The 15381-nt window shown below is 51.0% G+C and overlaps 1 protein-coding gene across 3 annotated transcripts in view; it reads left to right on the forward strand.

Moving 5' to 3' along the window:
- The window catches only part of KIAA2013, a 175877-nt gene that overhangs the window by 50896 nt on the left and 109600 nt on the right, over positions 1–15381 (forward strand). For 2 of the 3 annotated variants that reach the window (XM_084875338.1, XM_084875337.1), the window contains one exon: positions 9–676. In XM_084875338.1, the coding sequence (XP_084731464.1) occupies positions 9–26 (18 nt within the window). In that variant the 3' untranslated portion in view covers positions 27–676. Of the gene's footprint in view, positions 1–8; positions 677–15381 lie in introns of those variants that run through there. The other variant, XR_014794239.1, reaches the window with a different exon arrangement.

Below are 15381 nucleotides of genomic sequence, written 5' to 3' on the forward strand. Positions count from 1 at the left end.
TTGAACAGGAAGATCCCAGTGTCTGAGTGAACCAACAGCCCTGCTTTCAGCCGCCCATGGCACAAGACACCCAGCACTGACACTCCTGCTGCAGCGAACAAGGGATCCTTTGAAAGCGCCGCCCTTTTGTGCCTTGTTGGGGACACAGTGATGCAGAAGCGCGTGTGGATGTTCAGGAGTTCGCACTGGGGAGCGGGGGAGCGGCCAGTGGGCTTTTGTAAGCTTTCCACTCAATAAAATGAACCCACGTGGGAAATACTTGAAATCGAACTCACTCCTTCCACTTTCCCCCTTTCCTCTGCCCAGGAACTAGACCCCTTTGGAAAAGACTCGTCTAGGAGAATTGTGGGCTTTTTCCTAATTTAATGTGTTCCTTCTTAACTGGATTTTTAATTTATTGCTGAGATTTTGCTGATGGCTTTTCCTTCCACTGTCGACAGTGATTCCTGGTGGTGGTCTCTGAGCTCGCCGCAGGGCTGGTATCCGGGCCCCGTGGCCTGCCTGGAGGGCTCGGGCCGGGGTTCCCTTGGGTTTGCACATGTCCCTTTGTTGATCTGTGTTTTGTATTTCTGGGCTTCAGGGGAAGTGTTTAACTTTCTAGTGATTGCTAATTGTTGTTTTTGAAATACCAAAGCTTTCTTTTGTTCCGTTTTTAAATAAATCTCTTTCAAACTTCCGTGGTCCGTTTGCGTGTGGTTGAAACCTCTGGAGACATCCCATCTTTCTCAGTCACCAGACTGGGGTGGTGTCTGAAGTAGAAGGGCCGGCCACCTCTCCCCCATGTGACGATAGGAATTCTTTTCCCACATCTTCTTCTCCTCCTCCTCCTCCTCCTCCTCCTCCTCCTCCTCCTCCTCCTCCTCCTCTCAGAGGCATCCACTCAGATGGGGAGGCGGCCACTTCTCTGCTCCCCAGGGGGGTGGGGGCCCTGGGTGGTCCCGCCCCAGGGGCTGGTCGAAGCATCACTGGTCCTTTCGCTGTCATAGTCCCTGTCCCCCTACCTGCCCTAAGGAGCCTAGACTTGCCTGCCCCAGTTTCTGCCGGCTGTGCGCTAAAGCTAAGGCCTGACCCTGCCTCTGGGGAGGAGAACGGAGCAGCCGCTGGTCCACCAAGGACAGAGCAGGCGTGGCGGCCACCTGGGGAGGTGTGGCCTCCGTGCTGTTTCCAGCAGCCCCTCACCCGGAAGCCTGGTTTGCTGGCCCAGGAGCTGGAGGGCCCACAGCAGACGGCCAGGAGACGGAGTAAACAAGCCTCAGCTTTACCACCAGCTGCCCTGGCGGCACCGGGCTGGGCACCGTCCACTCCCGCTGTGGGCAGCGCAGAGCTGAGACACACCTCCCGCTCCCCAGCCTGGGTGAAGCAGCTTCCGGTTTAATGCGATGGCTAGAGGGCGTGTCATACCATCTGCCACACCCAGCTGCACCTGGGAGGTTTCTGCTCCCCGAAATGGGCGAGCCAATGACCAGAAGTGCATTCCTGTCACTTACAAGCCCCCTGGCCTATGCTATCACCGGAGCCCACACAGCCCGAGACAAGCATGTTCTTCCAGCGAAGGAACAGAACTCCCAGGGATGATAACAAACCAAGAATCCAGAGAGTCACAGGACCTTAGATGACGAGGGAGCCTTAGCGCTTTCTTGTTCGAGTTCATAACTAGCTTCAAGGGGCCCGTAGCCCCTGGAATTGCAACATGTGTGTGCATTTTTATTTATTTTTACGAGAGGTCCTATAGATTCTCAAAGGATGCCCGACTTTAAAAACCTTCAGAACAGCCAAGACCGGTTTGGCTCAATGGATAGAGCGTCAGCTTGGTGACTGAAAGGGCCCGGGTTCGATTCCGGTCAAGGGCAGGTACCTTGGTTGCGGGCTTATCCCCAGTAGGGGGTGTGCAAGAGGCAGCTGATCGATGTCTATCTCTCATAGATGTTTCTAACTATCTCTCTCCCTTCCTCTCTGTACAAAATCAATAAAATATATATATATATATATATATATATATATATATATATATATTTAAAATCCATCTTTATTGTTCATATTATTACAAAGGTTCCTCATTTCTTCCTCCCTCCACCAGGCTCCCACCCCACCCTCCGTCCCCTCCCCATCCCCCATTGTCCTCATCCATAGGTGCACAGTTTATGTTCAGTCTCTTCCTCCCTCCCTTTCCCCGATAGTAAATCCCTTTTCAGATAGTAAATCAGTTACTTAGCATTTTCTCATATCAATAATACCTCCACATGCCCAAGGACACACTTCACACAAAGGACATTTCCAAATAGGTCAACCAGCAAAATATATTAAAATTTAAAAAAAAAAAAATAAAAACCTTCAGAACAACATAACCTGCCCTGCAGGGTCTTGTTTTTGACCCCCTTCTCTGGAAGCAGCAGTGGCCTGAGCTTCTGGTCTGCTTAGGGGCTCATCACCCCAGGCTGTGGGGCAGCTCCCCTCCCTGCAGAGAGGACTTCGGGGAGGGTGGGATCCTCTCAGCGACTGGGTGTCACCAGTCAAACAGCCTCAACCTGAACAAGCTACCGACAGCCTGACGCTCCTGGTTCCTGCGGCTTTGGCCAGTGGGAGCTTCAGACAGCTGCTTGCTTCAGTAAATGTTCATTGAGAAGCCCCTTGAATTGCATGTGTACGCACTCTGCCATTTAATCCTTGTGTTTCAAATAAGACTTCAGGGGTTGCAAGTGACAGAAAGCTTAATTGTAACTGACTTAAACAAAAGGTAAAGTACTGATTCACATAACAATGTAGTGTAGTAGGAGCTTCAGGAATGGCTTGATCCAGATTCAAGTGACTTCGGTAGGCTGCATCTCGTGCTTCTGGCAGATGGGCTTCCGTCCTCACATTGGCTGCTGCCCTTGTGGTAACAAAATGGCCAGTTACCTATCACAAGGCTGATGCCCTCCTAGCAAGGCCAGCGGAGTCTGAGTCCCAGCATTCCTATTCAAAGTGCTCAGGTTCGCCTCTCATTGGACGGCCCAGCCATGAGCCAATCACTCCAGGTTGCCAGGGGCATGGTAATTAGATTAGGCCACTCAAGTCGCCTCCTCAGGGCTGGGCAGGTCAACCTCAAACCACTGAAAAATGAATAATAGGAGAGGAGTGGTTCCCAGAGGAAATTCGGGGTACTCTTAATCTTCCTGATGGTCCAATGACACCATCTTGGGCTCTTGGGAGCCTTTCCTGGCCCGTGTCTGGAATCAGCCATCTCTCTAAGAAACCTGCTTCCTTTGTTTATTTATTTTATTTTATATATATATGATTCATTTCAGAGAGGAAGGGAGAAGAGAGAGAAACATCAATAAGAGAGAGTCTATGATCGGCTGCTTCTTCCACACCCGCTACTGGGGATGGAGCCCACAACCCAGGCATGTGCCCTTGACCAGAATAGAACCCAGGACCCTTCAGTCCCCAAACCAGCTAGGGCAGTGGTCGGCAGTGGTCAACAGAGCCAAATATCAACAGTACAACGATTGCAATTTCTTTTGAGAGCCAAAAACTGACTTCTGTGCATAGGCCACGAAGTTTCAATGGCACTGTACGTGTGCGCCTGCATGTGGTATTTTGTGGAAGAGCCACACTCAAGGGGCCCAAGAGGCACATGTGGCTCTCGAGCCACAGTTTGTCCACCACTGAGCTGGGGCAAACAAACCTGCTTCATTTGAATTGTTGACTGTAATCTGGGGGTGTGGAGTGCTCCTTACACTGGGTTCTGTTTTTGCTAAAGGTGAACAGCAAACAAGATAAAAACCCCTGCTTTGGAGACACACCCAGCCTTCAGAGCCCAAAGAAAGCACTGGCTACAGGCACCTGATTCTGACTGACCAGAGCCGGTCATGTGAGGAGCAGCTTGTCTGGGGGAAGGAGAGAATAATACCATCTTATCACTTGAATAGTGTTTGGGACCAAGGAGCCGGCTGGACTGTGGGTGCCTGTCCCCGGCTCCCTGATTTTCTACACAAGAGCTGGCACAGAGAGCAGTGTGCGAGGCTGAGAAATGGAGGCAAAGGAAGGAACTTCGGGGTAGATTCCCTCCCTCCTTTATTGGGTCAGATAGGACTAGTTTTCTTCCTGGGTATTCTCACACCATGGCAGGCTTCATGGCTGCCCAGAAGAAAGACTACATTTCCCAGCCTGCCTTGCAGTTAGGCGTGGTCAAGAAACTAAGTTCTGTCTTAGGTCAGTTTGGTTCAGCGGGCAGAGCATCCGCCTTCCGACCGAAAAGTCCTGGGTTTAATTCGGGTCGAGGGCACATGCCCAGGTTTGGGGCTCAATCCCCAATAGGGGGCGTGCAGAAGGCAGCCAGTCAATGATTCTTTCTCATTATTGATTATCTCTCCTCCCTTCCTCTCTGAAATCAATTTAAAAAATATATTTTTTTAAAAAAAGAAAGAAACTAAGCCGAAACAGGTTTGGCTCAATGGCTAGAGAGTCGGCCTGGTCTCGGACTGAAAGGTCCCAGGTTCGATTCCGGTCAAGGGCATGTACCTTGGTTGCGGGCACATCCCCAGTAGGGGGTGTACGGAGGCAGCTGATTGATGATTCTCTCTCCTCGATGTTTTTAACTCTCTATTCCTCTCTCTTCCTCTCTGTAAAAATTCAATAAAATATATTTTTAAAAGAAAGAAAGAAAGAAAGAAAGAAAGAAAGAAAGAAAGAAAGAAAGAAAGAAAGAAAGAAAGAAAGAAACTTCTGGCCAATAGGATTGGTGGGAAAAAAATTGACTTCCCGCTCTGAGTTTTATCACATATATTATAAACATCAAATGTCTTTCTCATTCCTGTTTTTAACAAATGATAAAAAAATAAAAATAAAAAATCCAGTTCTATAATAGTTTTAAGGCTGAATCACATGATCAGAAAAACAACAATACCAGTTATCATTATAACATGTTATAGAAAAACCTAAAAAATTATTTAAAAAGCGGTCGAAACTGAAAATACGTGCAACACTTAACAGAGTTGGAAGGGTGCTGGGACTCAACTGGTATTTCCCTCCGTGAAAAATGTTTGTGGCTAGATGTGCCCACGAATCATCTTCAGATAAATGTAAGAAGTTTTGTCTAAGGTCGGCGCAACTGGTTCTGTATTTAGCAAATGTCGAAGCCAAGCCCCACCCACGCGATTCCCGGGCCGGGGGAGCATGTTTGGCGGCTGGTGAGCTCCAGCCTGTGAACCCTTTGCGGACAAGACTCTGGGCTTCGTAAGAAAGTTCCCGTTTCTTGCAGCAGCGTTGTTGCACCAGGCGTCTGGGTAAATGACAATTTAGACTAGAAACACGCTCTGCTCTGAGCGTAAGTTAAGTTTACGGGGCTGCCAGCTGCATCATCAGTCAGTAAGCTCAGCCCAGTTGCATCATCAGTCAGGAAGCTCAGCCCAGTCTCACTAAACGACTTTGCACTCAGTTAAACTTCTATACTGCTAACTTGCAGGAGCAGGAGAACCACATAACTATAAAAACAAGGTCTACTTTTTAACACCATTGGGTAGCCTTGCAGACACAAGGCCTCAAAAAATTGGCACAAAACTCAGAATTGTTCCTCTCCACGGAAATCTTTAGTAAAAGGCGAAAGATTTATGCGATCTGAAGAGAAACCAGAGTATACCCGGCAACTACAGCCCACATTCCTCGGGTATCTGTTACCCCTAAATCTGTAATGGTGGTTATTTACCGGGAAGAGCTAACGACTTCTCTCCCTCCCCAGACAATTCCGTGAGGAAAGTCTCATTTTGTGGGAAGAATAGCTCAAAGAAAATAAGAGAATCTAGTCTTTTTTCTAGGTTGGAAATTGTTCAGTTTCACGTGCAATGCATTGTGGATATGCAAATGACCGCAGCCGGTTTCCGGAGATACCTTAAATAGTTCTTTCGTCGTGGTGCTGCAACGGGGACTACCACCAGGGGGCAGAGCGGAAGCCAGATTTAAGAAATACTGTATAAACCGGAGCCTTGTCCAAACCAGAAAAAGTCTGACTCTTTTATAACTGGCCCTCCAAGTAAAATTTCTTTGGGACTTAAATAAATAAAGTAATTACAATTGTAAAATAACATAAAACATGCACAGAATTTTCTTCATTAAACAAAAACGCATTGGGCACCGTTCTAAACCCTGTGCTGGGCTCCAGGGGCGGAGCAGATCCCTAACATGTCATCTCCAAGGAGCATGCTGGGGGTGGCGGGGAGGGGGGACACAAGTGTGTGTGGTCAACAATGATCACAGCATGCTCTCTGACATCTGGGCAGAGCAGGAAGGGATCACAGCAGTGGGGTGGTGGGGGCATCCCAGCAGGGACGCACAGTGCTGAAGGCGCCATTCTTTTTTTAATTAATTAATTAATTAATTAATTTTAATACGAACAATAAAGGTTTATTTATTTTATTGTTTTTTAATTTTATTTTTTAAAATCAATCTTTATTGTTCATATTATTACAAAGGTTCCTCATTTCTTCCCCCCTCCACCAGGTTCCCACCCCCCCTCATCCCCCTCCCCAGCCCCCATTGTCCTCATCCATAGGTGCATAGTTTATGTTCAGTCTCTTCCGGCATCCACCACTCCCCCTTTCCCTGAGAACTGTCAGTCCACTCCCCTCCCGTATCGCCAACTCTACTACAATCAACAGCTAATATTGTTCATCAGGTTTTTCAATCTCCTTTTGTTGTTGTTGTTTTTTTTATGTTTTATTAATCAACTTTTACACTTCTAAGAATAAATTTTAAAATCTAATAATTTTAAACCTTGTTTTTTTCTGCCCTGGGAATTGAGAAGAAAACTTGTTTACATGTAAACTTGCCCTTAAGCTATCAAAAGGTGTAGCCATTCAAGTGTAAATGGACACATTGTTTAAACATAGCTGCTGGTTGGAATTGGATTACCTGTTCTGGGTGGGAAGGGCTTGTCCTCTGAAGGGGCCATTCTTAGTACTAATGGTCTCAGGACCAAGCTAAGAGCTTGGGTTTACCTAGAAGGAAAAGGGAGGCATAGCAGAGCTTTAAAAGAGAATAGCATTCCCTAGCCGGTTTGGCTCAGTGGATAGAGCGTCGGCCTGAGAACTGAAAGGTCCCAGGTTTGATTCCGGTCAAGGGCTCATGCCCAGGTTGTGGGCTCCATCCCCAGTGAGGGACTTGCAGGAGGCAGCCGATTCTTGCTCATCATGGATGTTTCTATTCCTCTCTCCCTCTTCCTTCCTCTCTAAAATCAATAAGAATATATATATTTTAAAAACCCTTTAAAAGAGAGTAGCGTGACCAGATCAGTGTTTAAAACAGTGCGTGGTCCCTGGATTAACCAAAGCACTCCTGGGTACCCCTTAGGGATGCTCCAGACCTATGATAACTAAGACTACCGGAACTGGACCTCAGAAATACCCCCTCTCTTCAGACAAGATGGGGGGAGGAGGGGGAGGCAGGGAAAGCCTGGACCAGGAGTTCCAACCCCACGTGTCCTGCAGAGGGCGCACCTGCCATCGACTCCGGCAGAGGGGAGCCATGCAGAGAGGGACACGGGGTTGCTAAAGGAGCCAGAAATCTGGGGTTTTACTTAAAACGTCCAGCTTTTTACTTGTTGAGAATTAATTCAAAACTAAAAAACAAGACCAAGCTCATCTGTAGTCAGGATGCACCCTGCAGGCTGCCTGGTTCAGGGCCGCAGCTGGAATTCATGTGCACCTGCTGTAAGCCAAGCCCCTTGATGAGCCTTACACCCCCGGACAACCCCGTGAAACGTTGGAAAAGCTGTTGTTCAATATATGTAATGTCAGACAATATAAGATTCAACGATGACAAACGCGAATTTAATGAGGCCTGCCGAGCTGATGGCTGGTAGTTTAGAGGTCAGGGGAACACGTGACATTTGGAGGAAGAAATATCTACTATGAGGGGGAAAAGTCAGGATGAGGGACATTCCTTAGGGCCCTGTTGCCCCCTTCTCTCAGGTTCCCGGGGCCAGCATCACCCCAGGCCCCCTCGGTGGAGGCTGTGGGCAGTTTGGTTGGGAGAGGGGAGAGGGGGGCGGTTTATAGTGACAGTGAGCACAGTCCCACCAATGGTCCTGATTGATATGAAAATGTTGGGCTGATCAGAAATAGGAATGCCAGGAGGTCCTAGCTGGCCCCTCTGGGGCTCAAACAGGCAGGCCAGTGTTCAGAAAATTATAGAAATCTAGAGGCCCAGTGCACAAACTCATGCACTGGTGTGGTCCCTCAGCCCAGCCTACAGGATCAGGCTGAAACTGGCTCTCCAATGTCCCTTGAGGGGTTCCAGATTGCAAGAGGGTGCAGGCCAGGCTGAGGGACCCCACTGGTGCCCGATCAGGGCTGGGGAGGGACTGCAGGAGGGCTCCAAGATTTGTCTGGCCTGTATCACCCAGTCCCGATCAGCTGCACCCCAGAAGCAAGCTAACCCAACAGTCAGAGAGTCTGCCCCCTGGTGGTCAGTGCTTTTCATAGCGACTAGTCAAACAGAGTGAACTGTCGGACACTTAGCATATTAGACTTTCATTATGTAGGATTGTTTTGCTTTTATGCTATAGCAATTAGCTAATCTTCCTCCTAGCCTGGCCCTCAGCAATAGACATGCCTCTACCTACTCATCTATCCATCTATTCACCCATCCACCCATACATCCAGTCATCCACCCATCCATCTACTCATCCACCTATCCACTCATCTACCCATCCATCCAGTCACTCACCTATCCATCTTTTCATCCATCCAATCCAACCACCCATCCATCTATCTATTCATCCATCGAACCATCCATCTACTCATCCATCCATCCACCACTTTTCAGCCTTTGGCTAAGAGGAAGTATAGCATCCATCCATTCATCCATCCATCCACCCATTTACCTATCCACCCATCCATTCATCCATTACTTCTCAGCCTTTTGGTTAAGATCAAGTGTAGCATCCATCCATCCATCCATCCATCCATCCTTGTGAGGTCTGGCTCCTGCTTTGAGCCTTCCAGCTGCACATTTCTAAGGTTCTGGCAGGAGCGATACCCATACCTGTTTATAGGCTCAAGTGTAGGAACTAAACTTCTGGCCCCTCTTCCTGCCCTTAGTCATGTCTCACCCCAGTCTCCTCAGTGGGCAGGGACAATGCACTCGGGAGATGCGGGGCCACTGGAGACGCTGGGCCACTGGAGACGCTGTTACTGTATCTCCAGCAGGTGGCGCTAGAGGCATGCTCTTCACCTGGGTGACATTGTCTACTGCAGCGTTTTTCAACCGCTGTTCCGCGGCACAGATGTTGCCTGGTGTGCCGTAGGTGCAGACAAGACAAGAATTTTATAATTTTTCACTATTTTGTTTACTTAATATTTCATAATAAAGTAATTATAAAATACTTTCTTTGTGTTTATTTGATTCCTATTCAAGAGAATTACTTTATATATAGTCAATATAGGCACAGAGTTAAATTTTTTAACATTTTCTAATGGTGGTGTGCCTCGTGATTTTTTTCATGAAACAAGTGTGTCTTTGCCCAAAAAAGGTTGAAAAACACTGGTCTACTGGGTCCTCGCTTTGAGAAGGAGCAGGTGGGCCAGACTGGGCAGTGGCTCGGCCTGAGGCCAGCAGGTGAGGCAGGGGAACTCCCGTAAGAGATCTTGGTCCTGTGTGGGCATTTCTAGCCTGTGAAGGAGGGCCTGTCCCCCTTCTGTCTGGGATTGGCTGCACGGTGCTCAAAGCCAACCTCACTTTGTCTCCCCAGAATGGTTCCCGGGGCATTGGAAAGGAAGACCCTGCAGTTACACAGTCCTCAGTTCCCATCCAAGCCCTGCCTGTGGAGGCCTGTGTGACTGCAGGCGAGTTGCCACATCTCTCTGAGCCTCAGTTTACTCACAGGTGAAATGAGGTACTGATGCCTAATGCCAGGTCAGCATCAGGATTAAAGGAGCCATCATGTAAAAGCACGAAGTCATGCAGGGGTCTGTGAGTTGGTTCCCTCCCCGACGCTCTGTAGCAGTTTGCGGCCCGGTAGGCAGTTTGAGCCCAGCAAGGGGCTGTAGTTTTTACTCCCTGAGCAGAGATAGAACCAGGCTCCTGGTAAGAGGGAGCTAGGGTGGGGCGAGCAAAGTCTCACTAACAGCCACCTTAGTCCCTCCTCCCGCCCACTTGGGCACATCACCCCTATTTTCAAATACCCCTTGCTTCTTCTTCTTCTTCTTTTTTTTTTTTTTTTTTTTTTTTTTTTTTTTTTAAATATATTTTATTGATTTTTTTACAGAGAGGAAGGGAGAGAGATGGAGAGCTAGAAACGTCGATGAGAGAGAAACATCGACCAGTTGCCTCTTGCACACCCCCTACCGGGGATGTGCCCGCAACCAAGGTACATGCCCTTGACGGGAATCGAACCTGGGACCTTTCAGTCCGCAGGCCGATGCTCTATCCACTGAGCCAAACCGGTTTGGGCTACCCCTTGCTTCTTTCACAACAGGGCTAAAGGAAACATTCTACTTTATTTACAAACTAGACAGGTGCTTCCACAGTGTGTGACCAGGGTGTTCAGAGGTGGAGCCTCCTCTGTGGGTGACCTACACTGGTGGGGCTGTCTTTGGTCCCAAGTGGCTTCTCTCGGGCCTCCTTTAGGGAACCAGCAATGCCGCTGGCCTCAGAGGCGGGATCCACAGCAGACCGGTTCGCCTCTGCCCACGGGACCGAGGAGTCCAGTGGGAGGCGTGGGGGTGGCCTCCCCACACCGGGCATCTCAGAACTCCGGGCTGCGGGACCCCGAGAGGCAGACAGGGTGTGAGGACCCTGCAGAGGGTGAGGAGCCAGAGGGGGTGAGACACAGGCGGCCAGGGATGGGGAGGAGGCCTCGGGGACAGGGCAGGACTCAGCCCGGAGCTCCCGGGATTGACACTGGAATCTGTCCGTCACCGACACCCTGTCCATCACCTGACCCTGCTTTTCTGCATTCCGCCGGGGCCAGACCCCGGGGTGGGTGGCGCGGTCCATGGAGCTGCAAACATCTTGGCGTCACATGGCCCATCAGCACCTCGGCACCCTTATCGCCGCCCTCCGCGCTTCTCAGGGGGCTGAGAGCCGGAGCCGGGGGCTCAAGTAACGGAACGGGGACGTGGTCCCCGTGTCTGAGGCAGCGGCCCTGCCCCTCCCCACGCAGCCCTGGCAGAGCTGAGGGGAACGAACAGCCCTCTTTGGGGTCAGAGAGACATGAGTTGAAATCGTGCTCTCCCACAGCTGTGAGACACGTCAGAGTGCTTCCCTCCTCTGGGCCTCAGTCTTCCGCATCTGTCAGATGGGCACAGCAGACCGGCCCCGTCTGCTCACAGGGACAGGGTGACAATTATACAAGATGATGCACTTGTGTTTTTTGTTTGTTTGTCTTTTAAACTTTTTTTTAATTGATTTTTTACAGAGAGGAAGAGAGAGGGATAGAGAGAAACATCGATGACAGAGAAACATCAATCAGCTGCCTCTTGCACGCTCCCTACTGGGGATGTGCCTGCAACCAAGGCACATGCCCTTGACCGGAATCGAACCTGGGGCCCTTCAGTCCGCAGGCCGATGCTCTATCCACTGAGCCAAACCGGTCTTGGCTGCAGACACATTTTGTTAGAAACTCTTGGTGGCAGTAAAAAAAAAAAAAAAAAAAAAAAAAGTTTTTGACCCAGATTTGAAAATCAGATTTTTACGGAAGATTTTGAACTTACTTCTGCATCTGACAATACAAGTGCCTTCCCCCTAGACAGCAGGCAGGCAGGCTGGGCGCCCCTCAGACAAGGTTCTCTACGTCCCCCGGCCTCTGCATGGCCTGTGCCATCCCCACACGTAGGGCAAAGGGACGTGGTGGCTCCACTCCTTACACCAGCCGTCCGGCCCCTGCGTGTCTGGGTTTGTGACGCGTGTGTCACGTTCACGGGAAGCACAGTATTGTCCTCCTCCCTCTGGTCATCTCAAGGCTTAGCCCACCTCCGGCGCGGTGACAGCCCCCCCTTTACCACTGCTCCCCCAGCCCCGTGTGTGCCCATGCGCCTGGCACCCAGCACTGACTCTGGAGGTTGGCGACATTTAAGAAAGTTGTTGGTGCCTGGCTGGTGTGGCTCAGTGGTTGAGCGTTGACCCATGAACCAGGAGGTCAGGGTTCAATTCCCGGTCGGGGCACATGCCCAGGTTGCGGGCTTGAGCCCCAGTAGCGGGCGTGCAGGAAGCAGCCGATCCATGATTCTCTCTCACCAGTGACGTTTCCAGTGCTCTCTCCCTCTCCCTTCCTCTCTCTGAGGTCAATAAAAAAATTTAAAAAATAAAAGGAAGCTGTGGGCTCTGCTCTGGGGGAAGGGAGGCTCTCTGTTCACTCAGACAATACACGCTCTTTCCTGCCCTGGCAGTCAGGAGCTTGGATGAATAGAGACAATTTAAAACCTTTTGGGGTTTGGAGGAGCTTCCTGAGTTCCTGACTCAGTGCTGGGCTCTGGCTGACCCAGTGCGACCGCACCCTGCCCCATAGAGGCACCTCTGCCTTTCTCCGACCCCACCTGGTCTCTGCAGAGCCTGGTCATATGATCAGACCCCACCTGGTCTCTGCAGAGCCTGGTCACATGATCAGACCCCACCTGGTCTCTGCAGAGCCTGGTCACATGATCAGACCCCACCTGGTCTCTGGAGAGCCTGGTCACATGATTAGATCCCACCTGGTCTCTGGAGAGCCTGGTCACATGATCAGACTCCCAGGTTGCAGGGCAGGGGCCTCCGGGGGTCCCTCCTGGGAGCTCCTGGGTGTGGGGTTTGGGGTTTGGGGTTTGGGCTGTGACTGCCGCAGGAGGAGGCCCGGGCAGGCCCCATCTGGCTTTTCTCCTCTGTGGCCGGTCCATTTCCCAGCAGATCAACGGGGCCCCGTGGGCAGTGTCCTGGGGGGATGGCGGCGCTGCCTCACGACTCCTAGAGATGGCAGCCCCTTATGACAGCTTCCTGCCTCTCAGGGCAGGGAGGGCTGCTGGCTGAGCCTCCCATCCCCAGAGGCACAGGCCGGGCTGTGTCCCTGGGCCTCCCTCTCTGACTAGGTGTGGCCCCCACATGGCTCTCTGGGACCCCTCAACCTCGAGGGCTGCAGCCTCCTTCCGGGAAAGCCGCTGGATCTCAGAGCTCCAGAGCTGGTGTGTCCTCCCGCCAGCAGTGCTCCCAGCCTCAGGCCGGCAGGCTGCCCGGCCTGCTCCTGGGAAGCCGAGGGGCCCTGAGTGGAGTGCTCTGAGGGGGTAGGGGGGTGGGGTAAGTAAGAATGCTCTGGGGGGGGGGCGGGTGGAGAGAAGCTGCCATGAGGATGGGAGTGTGGGGCACCCGGTGAGCAATGAGGCCGAGGTTGGGGGTCCGTTCACTGAGGTCAAACCCTGGTTCTGGTGCCTTCACAACCTTGGGGACAGTCACAGAAGGTTTAATGAAAGCATGCCCCGGAAGCACTCGGTGACGCAGTGAGTGCTCAGAAAAGGCTTAGCAATTATTATCATTGTTCTTTCTTTCTTTTTTTTAAAAAAAAATATTTTATTGATTTTATACAGAGAGGAAGGGAGAGAGATAGAGTTAGGAACATCGATGAGAGAGAGTCATTGATCAGCTGCCTCTTGCACACCCCCTACTGGGGATATATGCCCGCAACCAAGGTACATGCCCTTGACCAGAATCAAACCCGGGACCCTTCAGTCCCCAAGCCGACGCTCTATCCACTGAGCCAAACCGGTCCCGGCTGTTCTTTCTTTTTTAAATATATTTTTAGCACCGAAACCGGTTTGGCTCAGTGGATAGAGCGTCGGCCTGCGGACTGAAAGGTCCCGGGTTCGATTCTGGTTAAGGGCATGTACCTTGGTTGCGGGCACATCCCCAGTAGTGGGTGTGCAGGAGGCAGCTGATCAATGTTTCTCTCTCGTCAATGTTTCTGACTCTCTATCTCTCTCCCTTCCTCTCTGTAAAAAATCAATAAAACATATTTAAATATATATATATATGTATATGTATATATGTATATGTGTGTATATATATATATATACACACACACATATACATATATATATATATATTTAGCGATCTCAGAGAGGAAGAGAGAGGGAGAAAGATAGAAACATCAATGATGAGAATTATTGATCAGCTGCCTCCTGCACACTCCCTTCATGTGCCCTTGACTGGAGTCGAACCGTGACCTCCTGGTTCACAGGTCAACGCTCAACCACAGAGCCACACGGCACAGGCAGTAATTGTTATTACTGACACAAAAGTGGCACAGAATCGGCGACACAGGGCATAGAGGCTCCTGGGTCTAGACGGCAGCTGACCCATGATTCCCACGGGTTAGACGTGGTTTCCGGACGGTGGGGACCGGACGTTAGGCCACAGGAGCCGGGGCCACGGCTGAGCGTGGCTGACTGACAGGGAGGAGGCAGGAGGAGCACTGGCTGCCGCGGTGCGGGGGGACCCGCATGGCGGGCCCTGTGAGCCGCCCGCTCCCCAGGTGAGCCCGGTGACGGACACGGAAGCCACGGCAGGGACACGGGCCCTCCGCCCAGACCCGTACAAGGCCTGGGCCTGTGCTCTCCGCCTCGGATCACGGGGACGCAGGGGGTTCGCCTTCTCCGAGGAGGGGCAGGACGAGCAGGAAAACGGAGCTATTTCGAGAAGGTGTCGCAGGCCGGGGCACTAAAATTAGCCCCTTGGTTCCTAAAAAGACACGGCGCCATCGGAGGCCTGGAGAGGGGCTCTTCAGCGGGGAATGTGGCCCCAGGAAGGGCTCCGCGGGCCTGGGCAGTGAGGTCAGCCTGCGGGCCGGAGGGGCCGCGAGGGCCGGGGTCATGGGCACAGTCCCCGCCGCCCGCCTGCAGGTGCTGGAGCTGGTGCCTCCTGTGCCAAGCGGGCGCTGTCTGACCTCCTGTCTGCTGAGCTTCCCTTTAAAAAATATTTTAATTGATTTTTTACAGAGAGAGAGAGACAGAGAGTGAGAAACATTGATGAGAGAGAAACATCGATCAGCTGCCTCCTGCATACCCCCTACTGGGGATGTGCCCGCAACCAAGGTACATGTCCTTGACCGGAATCGAACCTGGGACCTTTCAGTATGCAGGCCAATGTTCTATCCACTGAGCCACACCAGTCAGAGCCGCTTCCCTTTTTTGACCATACCTTTACCTCCCATGCTTTCTGCTCCATTGTGTGTGTGTACATGTGTGTGTGTGAGTGTGTGTGTATGTGTGTGAGAGTGTGTGTGTGTGTGAATGTGAGTGTGTGTGAATGTGTGTGTGAATGTGTGTGTGAATGTGTGTGTGGGGGGGTATGTGTGTGTGTATGTGTGTGTGTGAGTTTGTGTGTGTGTGAGTTTGTGTATGTGTATGTGTGTGTGAGTGTGTGTGTATGTGTATGTCTGTGTGT

This window comes from Pipistrellus hanaki (genome assembly GCF_964339955.1).
Source record: "Pipistrellus hanaki genome assembly, chromosome: 2".
In the NCBI taxonomy this organism is placed as follows: Eukaryota; Metazoa; Chordata; class Mammalia; order Chiroptera; family Vespertilionidae; genus Pipistrellus; species Pipistrellus hanaki.